Source organism: Thrips palmi, unplaced genomic scaffold, assembly GCF_012932325.1.
Source record: "Thrips palmi isolate BJ-2018 unplaced genomic scaffold, TpBJ-2018v1 HiC_scaffold_8, whole genome shotgun sequence".
Taxonomy (NCBI): domain Eukaryota; kingdom Metazoa; phylum Arthropoda; class Insecta; order Thysanoptera; family Thripidae; genus Thrips; species Thrips palmi.
The window spans coordinates 12,769,741-12,786,140 of NW_023144635.1; the positions used below are offsets into that span (position 1 = coordinate 12,769,741).

Below are 16,400 nucleotides of genomic sequence, written 5' to 3' on the forward strand. Positions count from 1 at the left end.
CCCCATATCTTCATTCCCTGATCAATTGTTATTTTGGCCAGAAACTCGGTTGCATTTTCTATAACTCATCGAACCTTTCGGAGCAATGAATATCACACCACATTCAGAGAGAACCCCTTTCTAGGACATGCATACACTGTAAACCCAAAGGTGATACTGTAAGTACCATTTATGGCAATCTCACGGAACTGGCGCAGCATCGTGAAGCCTCATACAAGCCACGGTCTGGCGTACACTTCCATTGTTTTTAACTGGGTCAAAATTAGATGACAGACCATTGAGACCGCGATTGAGACGAGAACAAAGTAAGGTGCTGTAGAGGGGACAGATAACAGACTAGACTGCTCGTGCCCGCGGTGTCCAACCTGCCCAGACGCACTTCAAGTGGCTGACCGAAAATGTACAAGAGCAGTCTTCGGAACCTTGACGATCGGGTGGCCTGTTCCAACGTAACCATGGCACGTGTGGCTCTTGCAGTGCTACTCGTCGCTGTAGCGGTAGCCCCTCCCGCCGACGCCTTGCGAATTTTGGGCATATTTCCGATTCAAGCTCGCAGCCACAACATAATGTTCAAGGTACGATTTAACGGCACGTGGTAGATGCACTGTGAAAATTCCAAATATGCATTATTTGAAAATAGTGACCCACTATTGATTTTTTAACTTATTTGAGAAGCTTAAAAAGGGTTCATATAAGGGCCAACGTCTAAACGTGTTAAATAAATCATACATTTGAGTACCATTCGGTAGTGAAGAAAAGGCATCAAAACTATGCCTGTTCGGGGCGTAAATGATCCATGAAGCGGAAGAAGGGGATAACTCAATTTTCATCATTTTTCAGTAGAAACAAAAAACTGTTTGCAGGGAAAACTAAATCCATTCAGATGAATGATATAGTTGCATTTTTGTCTAAAAAACATCAGTAATAACTGTAAAAATTTTCAAAAGTATAACATCACTCTGGAGACGGTTACTGTGATTTAAATCTATACCTTAGAATGAACTAAGGAACCATGTTTACATAGTTCTCCCAAATGAGAAGAAATATGGAGACAACTCAAGTCGAGCTGAGGTCTGCGTAGAGTCTATATAGCTGTGGAGCATTTTTTGAGTTACCTCCTTTTCCCATTATTTTTTAAAATGAATTCGGAGTTAAGTTGAGTTGACTCTTTTTGCATTAGATTCATAAAGACCTAAGTTGAGTTGGCTCTTCTTAGATTAGATTCATAAAGACTTAAGTTGAGTTACCTCCTTTTGCTATCTTGAGAAACGGAGTCATGTGGTCTTCGATTGAGTTGACTCCATTTTCCGATGAAATTTAGACCGTAAAAAGGGTTCAAGTTGAGATATATCCATTTTCCATGCGGATTTTCTCCTACACTGCTGGGAATGGAGTCAAATGATTTGGTGAAAAGATGCAAACTATCCTGAAGCACAATAATAAGATTAAAACTCAATTTAGAGATAAGTGAAGTTACTCCCTTCTTCCGCTTCATGGATCAAATGATCCACGCCTCTGGAACGGCTTGAATCTTTAAAAGAGAGCGGCGTGCATTGATGTAAAACTTCTAGGCAAAGTTGCCCTTTCGAAGGCATAACCTTATGATGCCAAAAGTGCGCACTTCCATTGAGGGCTGTGTTTGATGTCATCGCAGGGCACGCTACATGCGCTGGTTGACAGTGGCCACGAGGTGGTCGACCTCAGCCCCTACCCGCTCAAGACACCTCGCTCCAACTATACCGACGTGGACCTCTCGAAGGTGCTTCCATCCCTGGTCAACACCATGAATTTCGAGGAACTAACTGCCCTAACGAGGGTCGGCCTATATGACCTAATCCGGCAGAACGTTGGTGCCGAACTTTGCCGGAAAGTGTTCCAAACCAAGCAGTTCCAGGACATCATGAGCGGAGCCTACGGCAAATTCGACGTGGTGTTTACCGAAATAGTGGGAACGGACTGCTTCTCCGTCGTCGCCCACAAAATGCAGGTACTTTACTGTAAATCTGTCATAGGCGGAGAATACAGGGAATACAAGGGTTCGTCACACGAAATACTATCTCACGGCGTGTAGGAATATCATTTCACTCATCGCTGCGTGAAGAACTAAAGAAATTAAAAACAAACAGCACACTAAATTGCGACGTAGTTGTTTGGGCAGAAATTTTGCGCAAAATTGAGCATACGCTTCAAAATGCATGGATTTGTGCGCAACTTTTCACGAAAGTGTGTGTTGTTGCGCATGGATTCGTGCGTTTCAGGTGCATGTCCAATTTCGTGCAAAAGCCATGTATCATAAATGTAAGGGAGGGTGGGGCAGTTTGAAACAGGGGCAGTTTGAAACAAACACTAATATTAAAGCAATGAGGGCTGCCGAAGGAAATGTGAGTGTGCACAATCTTCTATTTTCATGATCTTACTGATTTGCGATCGACACGGTCGTCAACGGTGCACTTTAGTGGCCTTGGAAAAAAGGTGAAACTTCGGTAACATTGAAATTGGCCTAAACTTAAATTTCGAAGTCACGGGAGTTTCCGTCTGGGTTTCGCTAGTAAGCGATCATGCCCCGCGCTTTTAATTCATCTTTTAGTACCTTATTAGGCAAGCGTAACGCACCCTTGGACACTGACGTAGCCCTCACCAAGTCCGGCGGGGAGCAGCGCAACTAGAATGGTGCCCTCTGGGGCAGTTAGAAACACAGCAATATCACTGGGAAAAACGTTTTATATTGTGGAAAGCGAGTATAATAATGGAAGTTCGTAATTCCAGATGGCATCAATGGAGACGTCGTATGTTTGACCCGTGACTTGCATCAAAATGCAAAATTTACTGACTGTTGTATGTTGTAAACTTTGCGGGTCGAAAACGGCCTTTATTTCAACTCAAAAACAGTAATGTGTGTTCACAACTTTTGTTCGTCTCTCTGAGACGAATCCATTGCCATACAATTTTTAGCAGATGATACCTTCACCACACTTGAAACATACTTAAAACTACTATACTTATGAAGGTGTCAGCGTGCTTTTACTCTCGAGTCCAGAAACCAAGCCCGTATCCTAACAATATAATAGGGGCTGGCCGCCGGGGCGGGCTGGTGCGTGTGGCCATGAGGCGCAGCCTGCGCGGAATTTGACAATGCCTCCCCCGTACAGCGCCAGCGGCCCTGGGCTTAAACAATGGCACCTCCTCCTCGGCGACAATCCCTCCCCGCCTGCCACGTCACAAAGGGCGACTCGGGCAGGCCTCGGCTCTCTTCAGCTTGTGCCGACTTCGGCGCTAGCTCGGCCTCGTTCGGACGTTCGTTTGATTTTTCAAATATTGTATAGAAATGAATAACCTGTTAACTGGTAGTATCTTTAAATTGTTTAAACAAGAGCTCTATGTTATCCATTATGTACCGCAATGTAAATATTTTTAATATTTCTACTGACACATCCTACAGAATATAATTTTAAATCATATATGTTCTAACTCTTATTTACAGTTTAAAATACAAAACAGACATGAAAGCACACTGCTACAACTAGCACACACGACAATACCAAACGAGTATCATTTAAAAAATTCGCATTTTGAAAAAAAGTGCTTTTTTGGCTTTTAAATAATTATTAAAAATGTTGAAAAAGTTCGTCAAAATGTCAGCACTTGCATGGCAACGTCTATTTGAGTCTATTTGAATCTATTTGAGTTGTGTACGCGGCTCTTCTTGGCCCGTGTTGACTTCCATACAGCTGTTTCAAACTGCCCCGGCCTGGGGCAGTTTGAAACAGATGCAAGGGTTGGAGTTTCACCTTATTATTAACGTTGAACGAACTTGTGAGCGTCTGCGGGCGTTTTCTAGTCTAGATAACGAATCATTCTAGTAATCTAGTGCAAACACGCAGCATATAGACCAACAGTACGATTATTGGCTGAGCGATAGCGAAGCCTGTTACTCCAGTGGGGTTGAAAAATTTTTCCTGTCTGTCTGTCTGTGTGTCTGTCTGTGTGTGTACACTACTCCTCCTGAACAGCTCGGCCGATCTGGCTGAGATTTTGCAGGCTTATGAGGTATGTCCTTGGCTCGGCACACGCGAAATTTCACCATCCTAGCTCAAGTGGTTCAGTTTTTATAGCCGAAAAACACCTAAAAAACGGCGAAAAATCGAGTTTTCTGCAGGCAGATCACTTCTGTCTTGAAGAAAGGGGTGTCTGGGGGGCGGAGCTCCCCAACCTCGACAAGTTAAAAAGTTACAAGGGTCAAGATCGTGTTATCTGTATATGAAGCAACTCTTTCTAGAATTAAGGGGGGTCTGGGGGGCGGAGCCCCACAGCATGCAACACGTAAGAAGTAGCCGACGATGGACAAGCCAATGCCTGCCGAAGGCAGGCTGGCGCCGCAGGCCAAGGTAGGTACGCGAGGCGCGGATTGGAGGAACAGGCCGCGAGACATCGCGAAGCCTGTTACGACAAGACGCGGTCTGGCGTAAACCTACCTTGTAATAACGAAATTCCAAATTCTGTTTCAAACTGCCCCACCCTCCCTTACATCACAATTTAGTGCATAGATGCATAATGTTTTAAAACAAGGTAGGTATACGGCAGACCGCGTCTTGTCGTAACAGGCTTCGCGATATCTCGCGGCCTGTTCCTCCAATCCGCGCCTGGCGTACCTACACTGGTAGCCAACGAATGTGACATCACATTCGTTTGAACGTGAAAACTACGATGTCAGATTGAACGTGACAAACAGAGAAAATTCATACTCAAACGAATGTGACACGCCACACCGCTTTGTCACATTACTTCGGGTGTGACACGAAATCAGCAGGCAAACTGTCACATTAAAACGAATGTGAAACATGGTACCCATTGACATCGTGTCACATTCAAACGAATGTGACACCCATACGCTGTCACGTTCCTTTGAATGTGACATGCCCGAATTGTCACATTCAATTAAACGTGACACGCCATAACCTGACACTTATGGCGTGTCCGGGGCGTGTCACGTTCGTTTGAATGTGACAATTAGGGCATGTCACATTCAAACGAACGTGACAGCATATGGGTGTCACATTCGTTTGGATGTGACACGATGTATGTCAATGGGTACCATGTGTCACATTCGTTTTAATGTGACAGTTTGCCTGCTGATTTCGTGTCACACCCGAAGTAATGTGACAAAGCGGTGCGGCATGTCACATTCGTTTGAGTATGAATTTTCTCTGTTTGTCACGTTCAATCTGACATCGTAGTTTTCACGTTCAAAGGAATGTGATGTCACATTCGTTGGCTACCAGTGTACCTTGGCCTGCGGCGCTAGCCTGCCTTCGGCAGGCATTGGCTTGTCCACCGTCGGTTACTTCTTACGTGTTGCATGCTGGGAGGCTCCGCCCCTCAGACCCCCCTTTATTCTAGAAAGAGTTGCTTCATTTATTGGCTGAGCGATAGCGAAGCCTGTTACTCCAGTGCGGTTGAAAAGTTTTGTCTGTCTGTCCGTCTGTCTGTCTGTCTGTCTGTCTGTCTGTGTGTGTACACTACTCCTCCTGAACGGCTCGGCCGATCTGGCTGAGATTTTGCAGGCTTATTAGGTATATTCTTGGCTCGGCCGCGTCTTGTCGTAACAGGCTTCGCGATATCTCGCGGCCTGTTCCTCCAATCCGCGCCTGGCGTACCTACCTTGGCCTGCGGCGCTAGCCTGCCTTCGGCAGGCATTGGCTTGTCCACCGTCGGTTACTTCTTGCGTGTTGCATGCTGGGGGGCTCCGCCCCCCAGACCCCCCTTTATTCTAGAAAGAGTTGCTTCATATACAGATAACACGATCTTGACCCTTGTAACTTTTTAACTTGTCGGGGCTGGGGGGCTCCGCCCCCCAGACCCCCCTTTCTTCAAGACAGAGGTGATCTACCTGCAGAAAACTCGATTTTTCGCCGTTTTTTAGGTGTTTTTCGGCTATAAAAACTGAACTAGTTGAGCTAGGATAGTGAAATTTCGCGTGTGCCGAGCCAAGAATATACCTAATAAGCCTGCAAAATCTCAGCCAGATCGGCCGAGCCGTTCAGGAGGAGTAGTGTACACAGACAGACAGACAGACAGACAGACGGACAGACAGACAAAACTTTTCAACCGCACTGGAGTAACAGGCTTCGCTATCGCTCAGCCAATAAATTAACAGGGGCATAGTTCAAGACTCTAGCTTCAATCCAAGCCCAAGTTTTTGCCCCTCTAGAGCTTAACAAGGCTGAAAACGAGCCTTCAAAACAACCCTGCAGATAGAGCCCGCCTCGGGCCTCTGCTCCCCCTCGCCTGAAAGCAGCCCCGGCCATACCCCGCGCGGGGGCCGGACCCTTGGATGGACCCGCGCTTCCATTACCAAAAACCGGTCACATATTACTGTCTATTACGCTTCGGTTCTAGTTCGTTAATGCAAAATGGATTGAGTTTTATAAATTACGACCGCGTCACAACCTCTCAACAAGATGATTTTGGGAACTGATTTCAGTGCTTTTTGGTCTAGTACTCATCGGCGTGCTGGTGGATGTGTCCTTTTTTAAAAAAAAGGAATTTCACTATGGCTGCTTTTTTCAGGTTCCTCTCATCAGCATCGCGACGCAACCCGACTTCAGTCAAATTCACGAAAGGATGGGGTCAGTAGACAACCCTTCCTACCTCGTTACAACCTATGAAGCCCTGACCGGCAGAATGAATTTATGGCAGAGGTGCCGGAACGTCTTCGCATACTTTTCGAACATCTTTCTGGTGAAGGTCGGTGGTTGCTAATCCTGCCTGGGCTACTACTAATAATTCGTTTGACTTTAAATCTCAAATTGATTTTATTTGTGGAACTACTTTGCGTGGCGGCGCAATCTCACAACGGCTGAACCAGCTTTCACACTTTTAATTTGTGATTATTATTATTTTTTTTTTGGGGGGGGGGAGTGCGTAACGTAATGAAATGAATGGACGGCCCTTCGCTAAATGTGCATCCACCAAGTAACAAAATCGAAAATGAGGTGGCATTGGGCATTATGGCATAACACTGTTTACAGAAGACAACTGACACGAACAACAACAGCTTACATGCCATGGGAACAAAGTGAATCCAAACTCGTGAAAGTGTGCCTTTAGCAGGCGCTGCGGCAAAAAGGTGCGGAAAATTCTGTTAATTTTTTGTTGTTCTAGATTCTCCGTAGCTCTCTTATCAATATTCTCAGTAGGATCTTACTGTATTCTCCGTAGGTCGTCACAATTTTCTGGAAGACTACGGAGAACACTGTACGGTCCTACGGAGAATATTGACAAAGGACTACGGAGAGGAGAATTACTACGAGCTGTTTAAAGAATTTTCCGTAGCTTTTTGCCACAGTGGGTGGTTGGACACAGTTTGTACAGAATGCGTCGTACTTACGTTTTCGTCCGTGCTCTTCCAGTGGTGGTTCGAATACCCCAGCGACATAGTGCTGCGGGAGTTTTTCGGCGAGGACACGCCGCCCATATCCGAGCTCATCAAGAACACCAGTCTGGTCATGGTGAATCGGCACGTGAGCATCAACCCGGCGCGCCCAAGCAACCCCAACGTCATCGAGGTGGCCGGCATCCACATCAGAGAGAAGCCCAACGTCAGCAACATCCCCCCGGTGCGGCTGCAAAACCACCAACACAGTGGGCCAGAAGACCGGTGAAGGCGGCTAAAACTCTAGACACGTTTCGAGCTTCCGAGTCACCACCTATGGATTCCTCGTTCGGAGAGCAATCCATTGGTGAGGTCGTTCGGTGTGAGTCTCATTCAGCGATTCTAGAGCTCAAAACGCGTCCGGAATTTTGACCGCCTCCATGGAGGTGCACCGGTGCACTGTGCGAAAAAACCACAGTGAATCCCGATAATTTTTTTGCCGGGATTTACTGTAGTTCAGAACACAGGATTTACTGTGCCTGGCTACAGTATTTACTGTACCTTATACAGGATATTCCGTACTCCACTCCTGTGGTACAGTAAATCCCGTACAAAGTACAGTGGATCCTGTAAAAAAGGTACAGTAAATCCTGTACTCTGAACTACAGTGACAGCTGTACTAGTCACTACAGGATTTACTGTGATTTTTTCCCCACAGTGTGCACCGGGCTTCTGGCCCACTGCACACTGTCTGACGTGGAGCCCGTGGCATTGAACCTGAACCGCATACTCGACCATGTCACTGCATATCCGGTGGCAAGTCTGCTTGCCACGATATCGACAACCCGTTTTGAATGCAGAAACTTTGGCAAGCTTGGCCACGGACAACCAGGGTTGGCAACCAAAAACGAAATTCCCCTCCAAGTGTTCCCTTTACAACGCGTGGTCTGCTCAGGTCCTGTTTGTGGCATCAGAACAGCCCTTTTCCCAAATTTGTGATAAAATGCCTCGTTTGCAGACTTTTAAGCGTTTTTATCAAAATTGCAATCACCTAATTGAGATTTAGATAGACGGATTGAAAACAGAGAAAAATGTCAAAGGAGTTGAAATTTTAAGAGAGCCTTGCAATGCCGATTGTCAGACAAGAACTGATGAGCGTTTGCGTTCCACTTCTCAGAAGGGGGAACTTTGGCTTAGCCTTAAGTGTTTACCTACTCTACAAATCCAAAAGCGTACATTGTATGCTCTACCTGGAGCATGCCTGCAAGCACGCTTTAGCTAGCGCATGCCTGCTAAGCATGCACTTACTAGTGCATCCTTGCCAAGTGCAGGCTTACTGCACCATGCATCTAGTGCATAAGAGATAGGGAGTTTTCTGCATCAGGAAGCGTGTACATGGCATGTATGCACTAAGTGCATGCTTGGCAGGCATGCGCTAGCTGTGCTTGCAGGCATGCTCCACTTAGAGCATACAATGTACGCTTTTGGATTTGTAGAGTAGTTAAGCAATTGTCGACTTGTAGGCGATCCGGAAGTGGATGGACGAGGCGGAGCACGGCGTGGTGTACTTCTCGCTGGGCTCGCTGGTGCGGTCCGACACGCTGCCCAAGAGCAGCGTCCGGGCGCTGCTCGCCGCCTTCGCCGCGCTGCCGCAGCGCGTGCTCTGGAAGTACGAGGACTCCAGCCTGGAGCTGCCGCCCAACGTGAGGATCGCGGCCTGGCTGCCGCAGAGCGACGTTCTCGGTGAGGCCACCATGCATTGGCACGTTCCAAAAAGATGAAGGTGTTCAAATTGCTTCGCTCGAGAGGATGGAAAGAGTGCGACCGGACTCACTAAAATCTCACTTTCATTTTTAGTAAGGGCAATTCGATGACAACATGGTTTGAGTAATGGCAAGTCATGTAATCGGCCATGAATTCAGAGAAAGTTGATAGTCCAACCGGCCTACTCGTGTGCATGCCGCTATCTAACCTTGATGTGTCCGTCGCGAGGATCATGGCCTCGCATCAAAAGCAGAACCATTTGCAGTGTGGCTAACTGACGTGATCCGTCCCGCCACCTCAATTCCGAAAATGACCCTTGCCTGGTCCGGGAATCTTTCAGATCTTATCATGGCCATGACTATTGAAACCGTAGTCCACCACGACCAGCTCTTGCATAACTCCAGATTTCCCCTCCTTACACTGCTAATCCAAGTGTGGACCAAGTCCACCCTAGCGTGGACCACGAATGATCCACGCGAGGAAACGTGGACCACGAATGGGCCACCCTGGCAAACGTGAACCAAGCTGTGGTCCACGCTTTACAGCGTTGACTTCCTCATTGGCCAGCCACACTTCCAAGTGTGGACCGTGCGTGGTCCACGTTTCCTAGCGTGGACTTGGTCCACACTTGGATTAGCAGTGTACGCCAAGGTTTCAGGGTAATTAAAATAACGCTAAGAGTATTTTCTACGTAGTAAAAATATTCCGCCATTCACCTTATAATGAAAATACCCAACCGTTTTCCGTGATTTCGTTCCCGCACAACACCACGGAAAGGTCTGAAACACCATTATCTTCTCACACTAGACCTAAAAATAATTACGTATGAGAGCAGTCTTGTTCGGATTGGAGCAACAAATTATTCGTTTCTCAAAGTGTCTTAAGCTATCACGGAACCAACACTCTGAAAACTTGACAAACTATTTTTGGCTTTACAAACCAAAGTATTTCGAGCATATCTAAGCTTCCAAAGAAGTAATTCGCAATTTACGAACTAATTCTTCGTAAGTAGTAAGCACCTTACATCGAGGGGCCCTATTCAAAGAATCTTATCTGGGCGTTCCCCCCAAGACAATCTTATCTTAAACGCCGGCAAATTTCACTCATTTTGATCAATCAGAACAAATACGACGGTAAACGAAACATATTTCTACATGCGCTTTTGGTTTCTGTGATCTTTCATCTTTAGATTTACTTGAACAAACTCACAAATTATATTGATATGTAGCTGTACCAAATGACCAAACTAAGTGAAATTCAACATGGAGGTGTTTATATCGCTGTGCCCACTGCACCTTTTCAGTATTTTTGTCCACTGCACCTTATTAGTATCTTGTGGTGTTACCATGTGGCACACAGTAAAATGCCTACAATGAAAATGGAGCCTCCGCAATCTACGAAGGAAATCGTTTGTATCGTCCGATACAAACGACATTGTAATAGAAAGGGAAAAAATTCCAATGCTAATCGCATTGCACGGTGTTCCCGTTTCCATAACTGGTTGAAAATCGAGGAAAACATGACAAGACAACCGCAGCCTTTGAGAGCATGCCAAACAATCCAACCTCAGCAACAATGGAGGGGCAGTTTCAATGGGCGCCTGTTCGTTCTTTCAGCCTCGCGATTTTCGAAAGGGCGCAGACGGGAAGCATATTGGTGCCAACCCACGAAAATTAATTTGATGCGTCGTTTCTGCTACGAACTTTTTAGTAGTGACAGACTTTAAAGATGTTCCAACGTTGAGACACCGTGCAATTTGTTAGCATTACCATTTTCAAATTTCACGGCGTTTAGATTTTTTTTTTAAATGGGCGACTTTAAATTTTGACGGGTGGTACGATGGGACCATGCCGTTGCCATGGAGATTTTTTTTCATGTTTTGACCATTTGCTCAGAACATATACGATTTCTTGTTACTTTGATGAGCCAGGAGGTTTAGTTTTGAGGAGTGGCACATTTTTTATTTGAACCATTTTTTCATATCATTAACGGTTCTCGTTTTCGATTGTTGCAAATTTATGTTTTTCGCGTTTACGGAAAATTTCCACGATGAATTTTCGAAAAAAATTGGAATTTTCGTTTTTTTTCATGGTTGAAATAGTTTAGAGTTGTTTATTTGAAAATCGGAGAGGGGGGGGGGAGAATCCACGGACCTCGGACAATAGGGGTTCTTGGGAACCCCTAAAGAAACCACTGAAGCCTACAAATGAACTGCTTCGCAGCCTGTGAAGGGTTTTTCCTTTATGTTACAAACAAAAATCGTTTGTATTAAAAACGATGTCCTTCGCAGGCTGCAAAGCCTCTTTCTATTGCGAAAAGCGTTTTTTGTAGGGTTTTAAGTGTGCGTTTCTCCTTCCCTTAGCTCATCCCAAGGTGATGGTGTTCATGACGCACGGCGGACTCATGGGCACCTCGGAGGCGCTGTCGCTGGGCGTGCCCATGATTGGCATCCCTGTCTTTGCGGACCAGGGTCCCAACATCCTTCAGTACGAGGAGCTGGGCATCGCGCGACTGCTCGACCACAGGGACATCAGCAAGGAAACGGTCCTGGCCGCCATCCGCGAGTTCACCACCTCCAACAAGTACGTCACGCACAACGCTCCATTGATGAAACAAAGGCGCCAAAAAAATCTAGTACAAGTTCACGTCCCGCCCACGAAGATAATTCACGACGTTCCAGAGGTGTAATTCTTTTACACCCACTAAGGGTATGATTTTGATGTCTTTGTTTCATCAGTGTCGGGTCCAGTCAACACACACCAGCTATGGGCATTTCGTTACCAGCGCGTCCCCGCACGGTTTTGTGTCCATGGCCGAAACGCTTATATACGTTACCAAATGTCGACGAATTCAATCACAAACCACAAACAAATTTGTCTACAGATTTTTGGAAGCATTACATAGCGCTAAATTTTGCACAAATGTCCGTTACTAAGTTTCCAAGAAAGTCCATAACAGAAGTCTGTAGAAAATGAAACAAATATGTCCATAAGCCATAGACTTACCTTGTTCCCAAGGTCTCGAGGCAAAGTGATGTGTCCTTCCGATGGACAAATTTGTGAACAGCTATTCATAGTATTGTTTAAAAGCCATGGTAACTCTTGAAAACGTTTCCACTTTGGTTGCAATATTGTCCCTAGAAATTGGCCATAGGAATTTTGGCGTTCAATTACGAACAAAATAGTCCGCAAGCATTCACAATAATTGTTCTGAGCCAGTTATAGACAGCTGAATTGTTCTTGGTATTCTCAATGCAATGCAATGTAAGGTTATCTCAGTGCATCCAGCATGGAACGAAATATCCAGCTTCCAGCTATGAGCACGCCCCACACTGCAGGAAATAACCACAACAAAAGTACACATATTTCTGGCAAATTTTTTCAGGAATTTAGTTTACTTTTCAAGTACAACAATTGATACACAAAGTAAAATGGAACCGGCATGAGGAGTGCTGTGCAGTCCAGGGTTCGTTGTGGTTTGTACAATTCTCGTTGAACTTTCTACAATCCCTGTTGTACTTTTATTGTACAGTTTCTGTTGTACTTTTGTTGTACTATCTACACTTTTTCTTGCAGTGCACAAGGCCCAGCTCTCCGAAAATTCAGTGTTGACACATCGCTTGGGATGCCCACAGGTACCGGGAGCGGGCCAGGGAGGTGGCGGCGCTGTACGCGGACCGGCCGAGGACCGCGGCGCAGGAGGTGGTGTGGTGGACGGAGTACGTGGTGAGGCACAAGGGTGCGCGCCACCTTCGGCCCCTCAGCGCCGACCTGCCGCTGCACCAGTACCTGCTGCTCGACGTGATCGCCGTGTTCCTGGCCGCCGTCGTCACCGTCCTGGCGGTCGTCTCTACCGTCCTCAAGAAGGTCCTCCGCATCGTTTCCGCCACGCAGCCTCCGAGATCGAAAGCGAAGACTCAGTGATACTGCACTGAAAATCCAAACCGCCATCGGTGTAGGGCGGTAGGGACAGTCAGTGAAACTTGTTTGGACCCGTTTTCATTGCTTTTCAATGCCGTCCCATGCATTGGTGCACTCTCAGCCTCTTAGTATTGACTTTATCGTCAGTAACCAGGTAGATACAAACAATTTAAAGCATAAAATTATTTAGGAATTAATTTTTGTCGATAAGATTTTGCAAAAATGCAGAGAATGCAGAGAATATGGACAAAAGCGAAAAGTACTTATAACTGTTGCTCAAATTACCTGGGGTACTATCGACAAAATGTCCCTACCATGTACCAAAATCCAATAGCGAGTCTGAGAGCATATACGGGTTTTACAGGACGCCTCGCACATCTGGGGCGATGTCTTAATGGATTGCACCATGCGTGCTGACCGTCAGAGCTACAGACTGATAACTTACCAAAGAGTCAAATTGTGCACACTAATAAATGTATACGGACATTTTTCGGTACCAACTGGCAACGTTTCTGAGCTTTGCCAAATGTGGAGACAAAATTGTTACCAGATAGTAACAACCCTCTATCAAATCCAGAGGGGGTGTCCTCCTGGGAAGAATAATATGGCGCACCAATGAAAGTACATTACTTCATGTATAGTTAGGCGTTACAAGTCAAAATATGAGGTCAAAAGTAAGGAACAGAACCATGAACTGTCTATAAAATGTTCTCAAGCCACATACGCTCTCTCAAAAAAATTGAAGAAATACATGAAAAAAAATAATCATTTCGGAGAGTTACAAGTTTTTCTTCATGTTATTTGGAAGGGTTCCTCTTTTGTAAACTTAAGATTTGCTTCGTGAGAATAATGTAGTAAATTAACGGATTATTGAGTTATTTTAAGGTAACGACACGAAAAGTTTAATTACGAACGTTTCACAAAATGATTTGTAAAATCACGATGAAATCACTGGCAGCTTTCACAAATGAAAAGTTTGTGAAGAGCAAGATACCTTGTGATGTAGTCTTTTTCTGAGAACTGCTCTAATTAGGCAAAGTCATGTTTCCTGAATTTACCAAAAAACAAGTGACGACTTGAGTCTTATCTCATGATTATTAAGGTGTCGTTTGTAAAACATTTCCAGTGATTTCATCGTAATTTTACAATTATTTTTTGTAAGTCGTTCATAACAAATCAGTTTGTGTTGTATTTTGTTTCAAAATGACGAAATAATCCGATAGTCAACAACCTCATTTCTTACATAGGATTGTTTCCAACTTGAACGAAGAATTACTGGTAATTTTCCAGCATCCCAGAGCCAGCACAGCCACCTGTAGCAGTGTGGAGAGCTGGCACTGAGAATGAAAGAGTCATGATCCTGACTAAAATTTTGGGCGAGGAATTCTTTATCACCCAAATCTGGGTGAGGAAGTTTTCCTCGCCCAAATTTGGGCGAGAAAACAATCCTCGGCCAAATTTGGGTGATAAAGTATACCTCGCCCAACATTGGGTATTGATCATGACTTTTTCATTCTCAGTAGTGTCGTGAAGCGAGGCCGAGCCAGGCGTGGGCGCACATGTTTTCAGAAGAAGGTATCGCCAGCCCAGTAAGACCAGGGGGCCAACGCTGGACTTGCGGCCAGAAAGAAGTCGCCAAAGTCCATGTCCACGTCATCACGCACTTTCACGAGAAGGGTCCGCAGAGACGGGAACCTGGGCAGAGCAGCCGCCATGTGGTTACAGACGTAAAAGAGTGCGCACAATTATACTCTGACCAGAAAACGAAGAGCCCTGAGTTCTCGCGGTTTACGGCATCTGCCGCCTTGAATAGCATTGCAGGAAGCCCTCGACCGCGAGAACCCAGGGCTCTTAGGGCTCTTTCGTTTTCTGGTCAGAGTATAGTGATTCAAGTTCAGGGGCCGAGGGCAATAGCAGCGGGGCAGCCGGGTTCGGCTCGGTGCAAGGAAGCGTCACAGAGCGGAGCTGCGACCAGGCGCGGATTCAGAAATGGGTGGAGTGGCTGTCGCAAAAGTTGCCTACCGGCAGGGGCCATGTGCGACTTTTTGCCTACCTTTCAGGCAGCCTGGCCGCCTTCGCGGGGAGGCGTGGGCAAGAAATCCGATTTAGCTGGTGCTCATCATAGATGAACTCATTAGTCGAAAAAAGGCTACTTTTAGGCGTTCTTTCACTCCACAAATAGATCTGTTAGGGTCTTCGTACCGCCAAAATTAGATTCCTTGTCCAGAATGACGAGTAGAAAACATTACCCCACCCATCTATCACATTAAATGTCGTGTGAACACTGAGAATGAATTGGTCATCACCATCACCTTTTCAATGGGTGATGCAACTTCGTTGCCCAAATTTTGGTGACGAAAAATTCATCACCCGAAATTTGGTAACAGGCGTTTGGTCGCCCAAATTTGGGTAACGCCGTCGGCGACGCTGTGAGGTTCCCGATGGCGTCCTTCCGGAGCCACCACGATTACCGGAGGCCTCAACGCCACATTGGGTCATCGTGGTGGCCCCGGAAGAGCGTCATCGGAGACCTTACGGCGTCGCCGACGGCGTTACCCAAATTTGGGCGACGATTTTATGACTGCCCAAAATTTGGTCACCGCGGGCTCGTCACCCAAATTTGGGCAACGGTGCGTGCGTTACCCAATGAAAGGGCGATGGTGGTGACTCTTTCATTCTCAGTGAAAGTGGCAAAGGCGGCATTCTCGGACGCTGCGCCGCGGTCGGCACTCCCGGGTGCCCTTCTCTCAACTGCAACCCATCCGCATAACAAAGCACCGCGGTCAGGGTCAGGCGCGCTGCCTTGGTCATTTCCGCTGCTGAAGGCACTCCCCGGGTGGTTTTCCGGGGAAAACTGAATTCCCCGGGTGTTCCCCAGGTTTTCCCTGAGTGTTCCCTGGGTTCTTCCCGGTTGGCGTTTCGTCAGCCCGCTAGACGGCGCGTGCCTATGCGCAGTGGATCTCGTCCGCGTCGCGCCGGGTGAAACACCAGCCTCCTGTCAGGCCTGGCGGAGAGGTTGCCTGCTAATCAGGGGCTGAGGTCTCGTGAATAGTATTCCTGTTGATAGGTACGCCCAGCCTCCTTTTCTTGCAGAAGGTCCAAAGTCTCTGGGATTTTGTTGATCTCTTTCTTCTGTCCTCTTTTGTCTGATGAGCCAGCATAAAATCATTGAAACAGCCACACTTCTCACCACACGGTTTGAATATCCTTGCCAAGCAGCCGGCTGGCATGGTGGCACAAGTGTTTGCGGCGTCTGTAAAGTCACCACTGATAATAAACTTCAGGTAGCCTTTCTTGAGGGGCACTGCACGATTGATGGAGATTCTCTGAGACACGGAGCCGGA

At 46.4% G+C, this 16,400-nt stretch overlaps 1 protein-coding gene across 1 annotated transcript; it reads left to right on the plus strand.

Annotated features, from left to right (window-relative positions):
- Positions 1-355: 355 nt before the first annotated feature.
- LOC117653709 (UDP-glucuronosyltransferase 2B15-like) lies at positions 356-13,824 on the plus strand. Its single transcript, XM_034399556.1, has 7 exons — positions 356-575; positions 1,655-1,987; positions 6,568-6,744; positions 7,410-7,616; positions 8,896-9,115; positions 11,499-11,718; positions 12,771-13,824. Exons 1-7 carry the CDS (start codon positions 399-401, stop codon positions 13,057-13,059), a joined length of 1,623 nt encoding a protein of 540 aa, XP_034255447.1. The 5' UTR covers positions 356-398; the 3' UTR covers positions 13,060-13,824.
- Positions 13,825-16,400: the final 2,576 nt, after the last annotated feature.